Below are 14,950 nucleotides of genomic sequence, written 5' to 3'. Positions count from 1 at the left end.
GTAGCGACGAGGATGGCGCGGCCGCAGTCGGTCTTGATCTAGCGCAGTACTCTGGGCAACAATGCCAGAGGTGGCACCTAAGGTAGCTGGAACTGCGACCAATGCTGAACTAAGGCGTTTGCCGCCAGAGCTCGATGATTGTGAAACCGTGCCATGAAGCTGGCACATTGTTGTTGTGCCGTGACGCCATTAGATCGACGTCCGGCCTCTGTCAGCGGCGCCAGATCTCCTGAAACCCGTCCGGGTGAGGAGACCATACTCTTTCGGCCACACCTCAGCGACTTAGGAAGTCAGCTTCCTAGTTTCCACACTTGGGATGTGAATTGTGGATATGGTGGATGCCGTGTCTTCCACCCACATCAGAACCTGCCGGACTTCCTGGAAGGCTTGCCGGTTGCGCGTTCTTCCTGGTGGTTGATGTATGCCACCGCTGTGGAGCTGTCCGACTGAAGTCGGATATGCTTGCTTTCCAGCCGCTGTTGGAAGGATTGTAGGGCAAGATACACTGCTCTGTGTTCAAGAACATTGATCTGAAGAGTGGACTCTTGCTGAGTCCACGTACCCTGAGCGCTGTAGTGGAGAAAAACTGCTCCCCACCCTGATAGACTCGCGTCTGTCGTAACTATCGCCCAGGACGGGGATAGGAAGGACCTTCTTTTTGACCAAGAGGTGAGAAGAAGCCACCACCGTAGAGATTCCTTGGCCGCCTGAGAAAGAACGACGACTCTGTTGAGGGACGTCGACTCCTCGTCCCATTGGCGGAGAATGTCCCATTGTAGTGGACGCAGTAAAACTGCGCGAAAGGAACTGCCTCCATTGCTACCATCTTACGTAGGAAGTGCATGAGGCGTCTCAATGTGTGCGACTGGTTCTTAAAGAAGAGCTTGCAGCCCGTAGTGAATGCTGTTTGTCTAGCGGCAGCTTCACTATCGCTGAGAGAGTAAGAAACTCTATGCCTAGATATGTTATCGATAGGGTCGGGGTCGGATCTGACTTTAAAAAGTTGATGATCCACCCAAAACTCTAGAGAGTCTCCAGCGCAACGTTCGGGCAGTGTTGGCATGTTTCCTAAGAGAGTGCCTTGACAAGTAGATCGTCTAAATACGGGACCACAGAGTGACCCTGAGAGTGCAGGACTGTGACTACTGCTGCCCTGACCTTGGCGAAGACCAGTTGGACTGTCGCTAGCCGGAAGGTAGAGCTACGAACAGAGGGTGTTCGTCTCCTATAACGAAGCGTAGAAACGCTAGTGCTCTGGATCAATCGGCACGTGTGGATAAGCATCCTTGATGCCTAATGATGCTAGGAAATATCCTTGGGACCTTGAGGCGATGACATGGCGGCGGGATTCCATCCGGAACCGCCTGGTGTCCACGAGCTTGCTGAGCATTTTTAGATCCAGAACGGGACGGAACGGCCCGTTGTTATAGGTACCGCAAAGAATTTGGGGTAAAAACCGTGACCTTGTTCCTGAAGAGGAACGGGGGTCATCACTCTTTCTGCCTATAGAGTGCACCCTGTTTGCAGAAGAGCAGCGGCCCGGCCGGGAGGTGGAGAAATTCTGAAGAATCGAGTTGGAGGACGAGAAGTGAGCTCTATCCTGTACCCGTGAGACAGAATGTCTCACACTCAATGGTCATTGACCTATGGCAGCTAAATATCGCCAAGGCGGGAGAGCCTGCTACCGACCGAGGCCGCAAGTCATGAGGAAGCCGCCTTGGAAGCGGGTTTTCAGACTGTCGCTTTTTTGGGCGAGACTGAGCCCGCTAAGAATCTTAGCTCCTCTGATCCTTTTGAGTCCACATTGGACGAGGAAAAATGGGACCTGCCCGAGCCTCGAAAAGGCCGAAAACCCCGACTGCCTCTTGCTCTGTTGGGGTTTGTTGTGTCCGGGCTGAGGAAAGGATGAATCCTTACCCCTGGACTGTTTGATGGTTACATCCAACGCTCACCAAACAGTCGGTCAGCAGAAAAAGGCAACTGGTTAGGCAACCTTTTTTGGAAGCAGAATCTGCCTTCCATTCACTTAACGAGCAGACCAGGCTCTGCTTAAAAACACGGAGTAGCGGAGGCTACCGCCGCACGGTTCGCAGAGTCCAGGACAACCTGAATCGCGTAAGAAACAGATGCAGACATTTGAGAGGTTAAGGATGCCACCTGCGGCACAGATGTACGTGTAACCGTGTCAATCTGTGTAAGACAAGCTGAAATAGCTTGGAGTGCCCCAAGGGAGAGAATGCCGGAGCCAACGGTGCGCCGACAGCCTCATAGATGGCTTTCGACCAGAGATCCATCTGTCTGTCAGTGGCATCTTTGAGTTTGCAGTTCCATCTCCCACTGCAACTATGGATCTAGCTACAAGCCTGGAGATTGGAGGATGCCGCTCGGGACATTGGGTCCAGTCCTTGACCAAGTCAGGGGACAGGGATAACGTGTATCCTAATCCGTTTGGAGAAGCGCATATCTGGATAAGCGTGGTGTTCCTGGACTGCCTCTCTGAAGGCAGAGTGGTCCAGAAAAATACGTGAAGCTGACTCCTCCACTGGAGGAGCTGTGAGAAATAACCCACATTCTATAGATGGACGCTATAAGATTATTTACTATGGCGTCACAATCAGGTGTATCCAGATTGAGAGCGGTCTCAGGATCAGAATCCTGAGCCGCTACTTCCGCCTCATTACACAGCGAGTCCTTCTGTTAGGACCCTGATGAAACCGAGGCCGCTCATAGCGAGCCCACTTAGGCTGTCTGGGACTGACGTCCGTGCAGAGCCGTGACTCTGGGATGCGTGTGACATTCCCGGAGCTGTTAGTTATTCACACTGAGGGGGGCCATGGATCAATGATTCAACAGTGCCCATATTGTGAGAGACATGTCCGGACTGCTAGGCTTCTAGTATCATAGCCATAGTCTCAGAAAAACTGTCAGTAAATACTGCAGACACCGTCCTCATCCCCTGGCCATTAGTGTATACAATGGGAGTCTATGTACCTGCCGGCCGTATAGCCGTACATGCTGTACCAGCTGTATAGAAAAACATGTGGTTCTGCACCTTTGTTTTACACAGAGAATATGCTGATAACTCCTCCGCATAATCCAGGAGGGTATATACAACGTGCGACCAAACAGTGCAATGTATATAGTACAAGCATATCTATAAGTGCACTTCTGCACTAGTGGGGTTAGCACCACAGGTGCTGCTTAACGCCTGTTACAGCGATTGTGTGACTATCAGAATGCCAGGGTCTTCCACACTTGTCTCTGTATCGTACAGAAACTGACACTAATGGCTGCCGGTGTCCTTGTAGAGAAGGAAGCCGTGGGCGTGCCTGAGAAAGTGCGGGAATCCGGATTCACAGTGCACACAGTGAGAGGGGTGGAGTATGCAAAACATACTCCAGCTCTCAGCTCTGCTCTATGCAGCGTCACGCCCCTACCCTGACTGTCAGGGCTGTGGGCGGTAACGAAGGGAGACTAGGCCCAGAAGCCGGGGACTCGAGTTAACAGCGCGGCCGCCGTAAAAGCGCGGGCCGCGCTGAAGTCCCCGGCGCACCACAAGTGCCAGCCGCGCCGCAGTTCCAGCGGCCGGCGCGACTGATTCATAGAAGTGGCCAGCGTCCCGCCCCTCTCCTGACTGGCAGGTCTGGGGGCGGGAACGAACGGAAGCAGGCCGCAAAAGCCGGGGACTCTAGTTATCAGCGCGGCCGCCGTAAAAGCGCGGGCCGCGCTGAAGTCCCCGGCGCACCACAAGTGCCAGCCGCGCCGCTGCCAGCGGCCGGCGCGACCGATTCCTGGAAGTGGCCAGCGTCCCGCCCCTCTCCTGACTGGCAGGTCTGGGGGCGGGAACGAACGGAAGCAGGCCGCAAAAGCCGGGGACTCTAGTTATCAGCGCGGCCGCCGTAAAAGCGCAGGCCGCGCTGAAGTCCCCGGCGCACTACAAGTGCCAGCCGCGCCGCAGTCCCAGCGGCCGGCGCGACCAATTCCCATAAGTGAGCCTGCTTCAGCAAAGCTGAATGAGGCCATGGCACAGGCGCCGCAGCGCTGATGTCCCCCGGCGCACTACAACACCCAGCATGCTGCGGTGTGAGCGCCAAATGCACGGGGACACAGAGTACCTTGAGGAAGCAGGGCCATGTCCCTGATGTACTCCGCTCCATCCAGCATCTTCTCCAGGGGCTGTAGATGGAGCACGGTCTCAGTGCCTGGAGACCGGTAAATCCCACTTCACCCAGAGCCCTGTAAAAAGGGATGGGGAAGGAATCAGCATGTGGGCTCCTGCCGCCGTACCCGCAATGGGTACCTCAACCTTACAAACACCTCCGACATACAGTGGGGTGAGAAGGGAGCATGCTGGGGACACTATATGTGTCCTCTTTTCTTCCATCCGACATAGTCAGCAGCTGCTGCTGACTAAAAAGTGGAGCTATGCGTGGATGTGTTGCCTCCTTCGCACAAAGCACAAAACTGGTGAGCCAGTGATCCTACTGGGGGTGTATAGCCAGAAGGGGAGGGGCCTTACACTTTTAAGTGTAATACTTTGTGTGGCCTCCAGAGGCAATAGCTATACACCCAATTGTCTGGGTCTCCCAATGGAGCGACAAAGAAAATAAAAAAAAAAAAGTTAAAAATAAAAGTTAAAAAAAAAGTTTTAAATAATTTAAAAAAAAAACAAAAAAACCTAAAAGTTCAAATCACCCCCCCCATTCGCCCCATTGAAAATTAAAGGGTTAAAAAAATATACACATTTGGTATCGCCGCGTTCAGAAACGCCCGATCAAAATATAAAATCAATTAATCTGATAAGTATACGGCGTAGCGGCAAAAAAATTCCAAATGCCCAAACGACGTTTTTTTGTCGCCACAACTTTTGCGCAAAATGCAATGAGGTGATCAAAACGTAGCATCTGCGCAAAAATGGTACCGTTAAAAATGTCAGCTCGAGACGCAAAAAATAAGCCATCACTGAGCCATAGATCCCAAAAAATCAGAACGCTACGGGTCACGGAATATAGCGTAATACGAGCGCCACTTTTTTCGGACAAACTTCCGATTTTTTTTTAACCCCTTATATAAAAGTAAACCTATACATGTTTGGTGTCTACGAACTCGCACTGACCTGAGGCATCACACCCACACATCCGTTTTACCATATAGTGAACACAGTGAATAAAATATCTCAAAAACCATAGTGCTATTGCACTTTTTTTGCAATTTTTCTGCATTTGGAATTTTTTTGCTGTTTTCCAGTACACTATATGGTAAAACTGATGGTTTCATTTAAAAGTACAGCTCGTTCCGCAAAAAATGAGCCCTCACATGACCATATTGACTGAAAAATAAAAAAGTTACGTCTCTCAGAAAAAGACTGGCGAAAAAAAAACGGAAAGAGAAAAATCGGCCGGTCGTGAAGGGGTTAAACATGCAGCATCATCAACAGTCTATGCAGAGCACAGCAGCCATTGCCAACCTAATTGTAACTGCTGTGCTCTGCACTGGCTGCAACGATCCAGAAGAAAAAAAGGCACATGTGCTTTATTGCCTCTGCTTCTCACCTCTTTCCACAGCTCCCCCAACCCTCCTCACTTCCAGACATAATTTGGTTTGTTCGGGGGTTCTGTCTGGATCCCGACTTGTAATCACATCCAATTTCTTTGGCCCAAAGGGTCAGTTATTCCACATCAGGAGAAATTGTTCCAGAAATACAGACTTTACCCCCTTTACCACCCGGCGATGTTCCGTTTTTTTTCATCCCTTTTTTTCAAGAGCCATAACTTAAATTTTATCTCAATAAACCCATATGAGGGCTTGTTTTTTGCAGGACGAGCTGTACTTTTGAATGAAACAATTAGTTTTACCATATAGTGTACTGGAAAGCGGCAAAAAAAAAATCCAAGTGCAGTGAAATTGCAAAGAAAAGTGCAATTTTACGATTTTTATTTTCCATGTTGATTATTTGGTAAACCGAACCTGCATTATGATTCTTCAGGTCTGTACATTATCATAGATACAAAACATGTAGTTTTCCTTTTATTTCAGTAGTGAAAAAAAACCCAAAAAAAAACAAAACAGAAATTTGTCAAAAAGAAATGCATTTTTGTCACAATTTTCATTTTTCGGATTCTGTGGGTATGTGATAGTCTATTTTCTGCATCTTAAGCTGGCATTTTTAAAGGGAACCTATCACCAGATTTGTCTCAATAAGCTGCAGCCACCACCAGTAAGCCCCTTATATACAGCATTCTAGAATGCTGTATATATGTATGGTAAGTGCCCAGGCCGATCTGTAAAACATAAACAGCTTCACTCATACTCACCTGCAGGGCACTTGGGTTGAATGGATGACGCTGCTCTCTGGTTCAGCGCCTCCTCTATCCTGTGGAGTTGCTGTCCTCCTTCCCTGCTTTGTGTGGATGATGCGTCTTAGGTCATCCACACAGAGTCCTCCATTATGCTGAGGGAAGATCAAAGTATTGTAGTGCGCATGGGCGGGTGGTCTCTGACCTTTCCCTGAGCCTGCTCCTTACAATACTTTGATCTGCCTGCAACAGTGCAGAGAGAGGTGTGCGTGTGCTGGAGCGCAATGGAGGACTCTGTGTCGATTATGTAGGACGCATCATCCACACAAAGAAATAAGGAGGGCGGTGATGGGAGGAAGAGAGGAGGTGCTGGACCGAGACCAGAGAAGCCCATAGGACCGGGCTTAACACTAGGTGAGTATAATAAAAGGCATTTTTTCAGATTTTACAGGAGTGGCCTGGGCTCTTATATAGAGTATTCTACAATGCTGTATATAAGACCTCACTGGTGGTGGCTGCAGCTTACACGGGACAAGTCTGGTGATAGGTTTCCTTTAATTATACCATTTTTGGGTAGATGCGATGTTTTGATCGCCTCTTATTGCATTTTATTGCAATGTTGCGGTGACCATAAAATGTAATTCTGGCATTTTGATTTTTTTTTTCTCATTAAGCACTTTACCGATCGATTTATTTTAGATCTTGATAGAACAGGCATTTTTGAAAGTGGCAATACAAAATGTGTATTGGGTTTTTTTTTGTTGTTTTATTTCCAATAGGGCTAAAGGGGATGATTTGAACTTTTATTTTTTCATATTTTTAAAGACTTTTTTTTTTTTTTTTTTACACATTTTATTGCTTTCACTAGTCCCCTTAGGGGACTTGAAGCAGATACTGTCTAATCGCTTCTGCTGTGTCTGATTTTATTCAGAATCAAAAAAGTCCCCGGAGCCTCTGTTAGGAGTCTCAACACAGAAACCAGCCAGATATCCCTCCGGGAAGGACCCTGCCAAGGAGTGGCTCTTTTTAGGAGACCACCACAACCACCATATTTTAGTCAATTTTAGTCAATATCCAACTTTGATATGACAACTGATTTGATAACTAAAGATATGACAAGGGAAATACCAAGGCCAGGTATCCATCCACAGACAGCTGTTTCGGGGTATTGCCCCTCATCAGTGTGGAGTAGGAGTCTGGCCAGGTGGGAGCAATGCCTAGTAGACCAACAAGACAAAACAATCACTGATCTCGGGGAGACCAGCCAGAGAAAACACTGCTGGCAGCCAGCAAAGGCGCTCCAGAGAGTGAAATCCTAGGTACATTGATTTTATTCAGGTGAGGCTCTGCAAAGCCATGTTCTCAGGTATGCTTGGGTCACAGCATTTGGACAAAAAAACCCATAAAACCATTTGTAGATTATGCCCTATCTTACAGAACAGGGATAACTTTTATTCTTGGCAAATCTCCTTTAATGCACAAAAATGCTTGTGTCGTCGAGCAAATAGTTCAGAATATTTGTTCTATATATTTTACTTAAAACAAATAAATACAATGCAACAAATTTATAGGATGTCTCACCTGTCTCAGCATTCCACACATATGCAACTCCATCTTCACTACCTGCTATAACAAACGTCCCACATGGGGTAAAGGCACTGCTAAGTTTTTCTCTGTAATTAGCTGCTCCAATATATTTTTTTGCAGCCAGTCTAAAATAAAGAAAAAAAGAGAATTTTGTTTACTTACCGTAAATTCTTTTTCTTATAGTTCCGTAATGGGAGACACAGACCATGGGGTGTATAGCTTCTGCCTCCGGAGGACAGACAAAGTACTACACTAAAAAGTGTAGCCCCTCCCTCCGAGCATATACACCCCCTGGTTAACCAAATATAGCCAGTTTAGTGCAAAAGCTGAAGGAGAGTAGCCACCCACAAGTAGAGATAGAGCAAGAACCGGAACAACCGGAGCCTCTGTCTACAACAACAGCCGGTGATAACACGCGGAACAAGAAACTGCCAACAGGCAACAGGGAGGGAGCTGGGTCTCCCATTACGGAACTATAAGAAAAAGAATTTACGGTAAGTAAACAAAATTCTCTTTTTCTTCATCGTTCCTATGGGAGACCCAGACCATGGGACGTCTCAAAGCAGTCCATAGGTGGGAATAAACAGAAAACTGAGAAGTAGGCGAAACCTAACTTCGCAAATGGGCGACAGCCGCCAGAAGGGTGCGTCTGCCCAAGCTCGCATCTGCCGAAGCATGAGCATGCACTTGTAGTGCTTCGAAAAGGCATGCAGACTAGTCCAAGTGGCAGTCTGACAGACCTGCTGAGCCGTAGCCTGGTGCCTGAAACCCAAGAGGCACCGACAGCTCTGGTCGAGTGTTCCTTGATCCCCCGGCGGGGGAGGCACTTGAGTACACTGGCAGGCATCGGAAATGGCCGACATAATCCAACGAGGTAGGGTCGGCTTAGAGCCGAGAGGCCCTTACGCCGACCTGTGGTCAGCACAAAAAGAGAGGTGCACCGCCTAAGAACAGCGGTGCGAGACACATAGATCCGGAGCGCCCGCACCAGATCCAGGATATGCAACGCTTTTTCAAAGCGATGAACAGGAGCCGGACAAAAGGAAGGCAGGGAAATGTCCTGGTTAAGGTGGAAGGAGAAACCACCTTAGGGAGGAAGTCCGGAGTCGGACGGAGAACCACCTTGTTTTGATGAAAAACCAAAAAGAGGTGACTCCGAAGAGAGTGCAGCCAAATCAGAGACTCTCCCGAGGGAAGTTATGGCCACTAGAAAGACCACTTTCTGTGAAAGACGAGACAAAGAAACCTCCCTAAGAGGCTCAAAAGGGGGTTTCTGGAAGCCGTGAGGACCAGATTAAGGTCCCAGGGATCCAAAGGCCGCCGGTAAGGCGGAATGATGTGAGATGCGCCCTGTATGAAGGAGCGCACCTGAGCCAGCCGGGCGATACGCCGCTGAAAACAAACTGGCAGAGCAGAGACCTGTCCCTTGAGGGAATTGAGGGATAGTCCTAGCTGCAGACCGGACTGTAGAAAGGACAGGAGGGTCGGCAAGGAAAAAAGGCCAAGAAGCATGGCCGGAAGGGCGACACCAGGACAGGAAAATTCTCCAGGTCCTGTGATAGATTTTGGCCAAGGAATACTTCCGAGCCCGAGTCATAGTGGAGATGACTTCAGGAGGGATACCAGAAGTCGTCAAGATCCAGGACTCAAGAGCCACGCCGTCAATCTGAGAGCCGCAGAATTCTGGCGGAAAGACGGACCTTGTGAGAGAAGGTCTGGACGGTCCGGGAGATGCCACAGCACCTCAACGGACAGATGGAGCAGGTCAGGGTACCAAGCTCGCCTGGGCCAGTCTGGCAATGAGAATGACCCGACGGCCCCCCATTCTGAACTTGCGCAGGACTCTGGGCAAGAGCTAGAGGGGGAAACGCGTAAGACAGACGAAACTGGGACCAATCTTGAACCAGCACGTCTGCTGCAAAGTCCTGAGGATCGTGGGAGAGAAGATCCACTTCCGAGTGCCCCACTTGCGGCAGATTAACCGAAACACTGCTGGATGCCGAGCCCACTTGCCGCTGTCCACGGTTTGACGGCTGAGACAATCTGCCTCCCAGTTTTCCACGCCTGGGTTGTGGACTGCAGATGTGGTGGACCTGGAATCCTCCGTCCACTGAAGGATACCAACAGTGCCAGGCGGCTGAGTGTCACGCCCTGGTGTTAATGTAGGCAACCGCTGTGGCGTTGTCTGACTGGACTTGAATGTTCTTGCCCGCCAACAGGTGGTGAAAAGCCAAGAGAGCTAAAAGCACAGCTCTGATTTCCAGCACAGTGATCGAGAGGGCTGATTCGGACGGAGTCCAAGTGCCCTGCGCTCTGTGGTAGAGATATACCGCTACCCAGCCGGATAGACTGGCATCCGTGGTGCGGATCACCCAGGACGGGGCCAGGAAGGAGCGTCCCTAAAGAGAGAGGGGCCGAAGCCACCACTGAAGGAAGTCCCCGGTATGTGGCAACAGAGCCACTAACCTGTGCAAGAAGGAAGTCCGCTTGTCCCAACAGCGGAGAATGTCCAGCTGCAGGACGCAGATGGAACTGGGCAAGGGAACCGCTTCCATTGACGCCACCATCTGACCCAGCACCTGCATTAGGTGCCTGATGGAATGACGGCGGGGCCTCAGCAAAGAGCGCACCGCTAGTGGAGGGAATGCTGTTTGACTAAAGGCAGCTTCACAAGTGCCGGCAGAGTCTCGAATTGCATCCCTAGGTACGTGAGCTTCTGGGTCGGAGTCAGAGTGGACTTGGGCAGAATGACAAGCCACCCGAATTGGACTAGAGTGGCGGGAGTGAGCGAGGCACTACGCTGACGGTCTGCACAGGATGAAGCCTTGACTAGAAGGCCGTCCAGGAAAAGGGATGCCAACCCTTGGAGGTGCAGAACCGCAACCACTGCTGCCATGACCCTGATGAATACTCGAGAGGCCGTGGCTAACCCGAAGGGAAAAGCCACGAATCGGAAATGTTCCTCTCTGATTGCAAAACGTTGCCAACGCTGGTGCGAAACTGCAATTGGCACATGCAGATAGACATCTCTGATGTCGAGGATGCAAGGAATCTCCTTGGGTCATTGGGCAATGACTGATCAGAGAGACTCCATGCGAAAAAGCCGCACCTGAACATGCTTGTTGAGAAGCCTGAGATCCAGGATGGGCCGGAAGGAACCGTCCCTTTAGGGGACTAGGTAGAGATTTGAGTAGAAACCTCTGAACCGTTCCCAGGCGGGAACCGGTACAATTACTCCGTTGGCCTGCAAGGATGCCACGGCCTGAGAGAAGGTGGCGGCCTTGGAGCAGGGGGGAGTTGACAGAAAAAAATCTGTTTGGCGGGCTGGATAGAATTCTATCCTGTAACCGTGGGAGATGATATCCCGCACCCACTGATCGGAGACGTGTTGAAACCACATGTCGCCAAGCGGGAGAGCCTACCACCGACCAAGGACGTTGCTGGCGCGGCCAGATAGTCAAGAGGAGGCTGCTTCGTGCGCCAGTTGGGTTTTTGGTCCTTGGCTGAGTTAGTGGACGAGGCCGAGGGCTTAGAGGACGACCAGTTGGAGGAACGAAAGGAACGAAACCTCGACTGGTTCCTGCCCTGTACAGGTTCCTGGTTTTGGCTTGTGGCATGGAAGTACTCTTCCCGCCAGTAGCTTCCTGAATAATTTCATCCAGTTGTTCACCGAACAGCCTGGGTCCAGAAAATGGGAGCCCAGCAAGGTACTTCTTTGAAGAAGCGCCTGCCTTCCACTCTCGAAGCCACAGGATCCTGTGGATAGCGAGAGAATTGGCCGAAGCCACGGAGTGCGGAGCCTCCAGTATGGCAGACATTGCATAGGATGAAAAAGGCTGAAGACCTGGAAGTTAAGGCAACCATCTCGGGCATAGAGTCCCTGGTGAGGGAATGCATCTCCTCTAGAGAAGCAGAGATGGCTCTGAAGCCCACACTGCTGCAAAAGATGGGGAGAACGAGGCCCCTGCCGCCTCATATACAGATGGCGGACAGTGGAATCCTTAAGGGAGTTGCCATCAGCCACTGATACAACTTTCCGGGCTGAGAGTCTAGACACCGGAGGGTCTACCTTTGGTGAATGAGCCCACTCCTTGACCACCTCTGGTGGAAACGGAAATCGGTCATCAGAACCACGCTTTGGGAAGCGTCTGTCAGGACAGGCTCTGGGCTTGGTCACAGTGGCCTGAAAAACTGGAGTGGAAAAGGAACACACTCCTCGTTCTCTTAGGCAAGGTATACTGATGCTTTTCTGCCAGAGAGGGGTGCTCCCCTGATACAGGCGGATTGAGGTCCAGTACAAATATAATGGACGCAATCAAATCATTAGCACCTGCGTCACTTTCGGACAGATCAATGGGGTACATGGAGTAGCATCCTCCTTGTCCTGCGAGTCAGCTCGTGAACCAGAGCCGCGGGACGAGGAAGGAAAGGGGACCCTGCGTCTCCATTTTAGGAGGACGGGGTCTGAGACCAGATGAAGAATCCTCTGTGAGCTTTGCTGAGGGAGCCGTAGCAGCAGAAGCACCCTGAGAAGGGGGCTGATGCATGCTCAGCAGTTTCAGGGACAGCTGTCCCCTGGAGGGAGGGATTCTACCCAAGCCGGGGGTTCAGCCACCGGAGCCGGAGCAGCCGGAGGGACCACTGGGGATGAGCCTCCAGGCTGAGGCACCACTATGTTAGAGCAGGCATCACAATGTGGTTATGTGCTCGGTACAGGCAGTACGAGCCTACAGCAGTGCATATTAAGTACAGCCTTGCAGCCTTGCTCTGATGTGAGACATGCTGCTGAAGTGGGGGCTCTGGCCAGAATGACCCCCAGCAGAGTATATAAACAGTGTATATAAGCAGGTCCACAACCGGAGGTTGTGGCTTGCCAGACCGTTTGACATAGAGACATCTCTGTGCCCTCCAGATCCCACAGCCCGGACCCCCAGAGAGATGGCCAGCGCCGATCGCTGTCACAATGTGGTTATGCAGACATGCATGAGAACGCTGATAAAATGGCGCCGGAGCGAGGAGAGGGGGCGGGGCCAACTCTAAGAGCGGGATCGGAGGGCCAAGGAGATATACAGGGGAGGGAATATTTCCTCAGAGAGGAGTGTCCCTCCCCAGTGCTGAACAGTCGCTGGGCGGAGCCGCACTGTCCCTCTGCATGATTGGCATGCAGGGGCAGTGAAAACGAAACTAGGCCTCAGGCGAAGCCAGGGCCTAAATTTAACGATGCGGCCGGCGAGCAGGCACCATCGGCGCGGTTCTCAGGTAAAAACCAGAGAACCGGCCGGAAATGTCACAATAGATACACAGCACACTCTCCCCAACAATAAAGTACAAGGGACCCCCCGATTATAACGTCTCAGATACTTAGCTTGTGAGACGCAGGGCCAGGTCCCTGAGGGATGAGTGCTCCGTCCGGCTGGATCCTGAAAGGGCTGCGGATGGAGACCGGTCTCCTGCAAGGCAGGGAGAACCGTGCTGGCTCCCACTTCAAGCCAGAGCCCCGGAGGGATGGTGAAGGAGCGCGGCATGTAAGGCTCCAGCCCTGAAATCAACCTTAACAACACCGCCGACACAGTGGGGTGAGAAGGGACATGCCGGGAGTCCAGGCTTGGACCCGCTTTTCTTCAAACTCTTTCCAAAAATCAAAATCAGAAGAGAATGCATGTGTGGATGTGTGCCTCCTGAACACAAAGCATTGAACTGGCTATATTTGGTTAACCAGGGGGTGTATATGCTCGGAGGGAGGGGCTACACTTTTTAGTGTAGTACTTTGTGTGTCCTCCGGAGGCAGAAGCTATACACCCCATGGTCTGGGTCTCCCATAGGAACGATGAAGAAATACAGAAGTTTTAGTAGACTAATAGAAGGGTATTTAAAATAAAATATTCATGATACCTATCCTGGCAATAATCATCCATCCTTAAATTTCGCCCCAATACACAGTCCAGTCGGTGCTGGTTATGCATTGCTTCCCCTACAAGAAACGTCAAGTCCTGAGCAATCTATAGGCCCATCAAGTGACCCGTATGCTCAATACTAAGCACAACAGCGTGATTTGATATGAAGGGTGCCAGGTCTGACTATACAAATCAGTAAGGGCACATGCTCCAAAACTACGGTGAAGAACTGACTCCGGGATGCTGGACTTCAGGGCAGAGTGGCAAAGAAAAAAAAACATATCTGAGACTGGCTAATAAAAGGAAAAGATTAATATTGGAAAAAGAACACAGACATTGGGCAGAGGAAGAATGGAAAAAAGTGTTATGGACAGACGAATCGAGGTTTCAGGTGTTTGGATCACACAGAAGAACATTTGTGAGACGCAGAACTACTGAAAAGATGCTGGAAGAGTGCCTGACGCCATCTGTCAAGCATGGTGGAGGTAATGTGATGGTCTGGGGTTGCTTTGGTGCTGGTAAAGTAGGAGATTTGTACAAGGTAAACGGGATTTTGAATAAGGAAGGCTATCACTCCATTTTGTAATGCCATGCCTTATCCTGTGGACAGCGCTTGATTGGAGCCAATTTCATCCTACAACAGAACAATGACCTAAAGCACACCTCCAAATTATGCATGAACTATTTAGGGAAGAAGCAGGCAGCTGGTATTCTATCTATAATGGAGTGGTCAGCCCAGTCACCAGATCTCAACCCTATGGATCGGTTGTGGGAGCAGCTTGACCATATGGTACACAAAAAGTGCCCATCAAGCCAATCCAACTTGTGGAGGGGCTTCTGGAAGCATGTGGTGAAATATCTCCAGCTTACCTCTGAAAATTAACAGCTAGAATACCAAAGGTCTGCAAAGCTGGAATTGCTGCAAAGGAGCATTCTGTGCCGAAAGCAAAGTCTTAAGGAGAAAATTATTATTTCAAGTAAAAATCCTCATTGCTAACCTCGTCAATGTCTGGACTACATTTTCTATTCATTATACAACTCATTTCATAAATAAAAGTATGATTTTTCATGGAAGAGACAAAATATTATATATATATATATATATATATATATATACACATATACATACATACATACACACACACATATACATATCTGTATCTATCTAAACAA

At 49.9% G+C, this 14,950-nt stretch overlaps 1 protein-coding gene across 2 annotated transcripts in view; it reads right to left on the bottom strand.

Moving 5' to 3' along the window:
- Nucleotides 1–14,950, bottom strand: part of AHI1 (Abelson helper integration site 1) — a 351,645-nt gene that overhangs the window by 231,933 nt on the left and 104,762 nt on the right. For both annotated transcript variants that reach the window (XM_075339856.1, XM_075339857.1), the window contains exon 16: nt 7,878–8,008. In XM_075339856.1, coding sequence (XP_075195971.1) covers nt 7,878–8,008 — 131 coding nt within the window. The remainder of the gene's footprint in view (nt 1–7,877; nt 8,009–14,950) is intronic.

Source organism: Anomaloglossus baeobatrachus, chromosome 3, assembly GCF_048569485.1.
Source record: "Anomaloglossus baeobatrachus isolate aAnoBae1 chromosome 3, aAnoBae1.hap1, whole genome shotgun sequence".
In the NCBI taxonomy this organism is placed as follows: domain Eukaryota; kingdom Metazoa; phylum Chordata; class Amphibia; order Anura; family Aromobatidae; genus Anomaloglossus; species Anomaloglossus baeobatrachus.
This window is presented reverse-complemented; position numbering and strand designations above follow the sequence as displayed.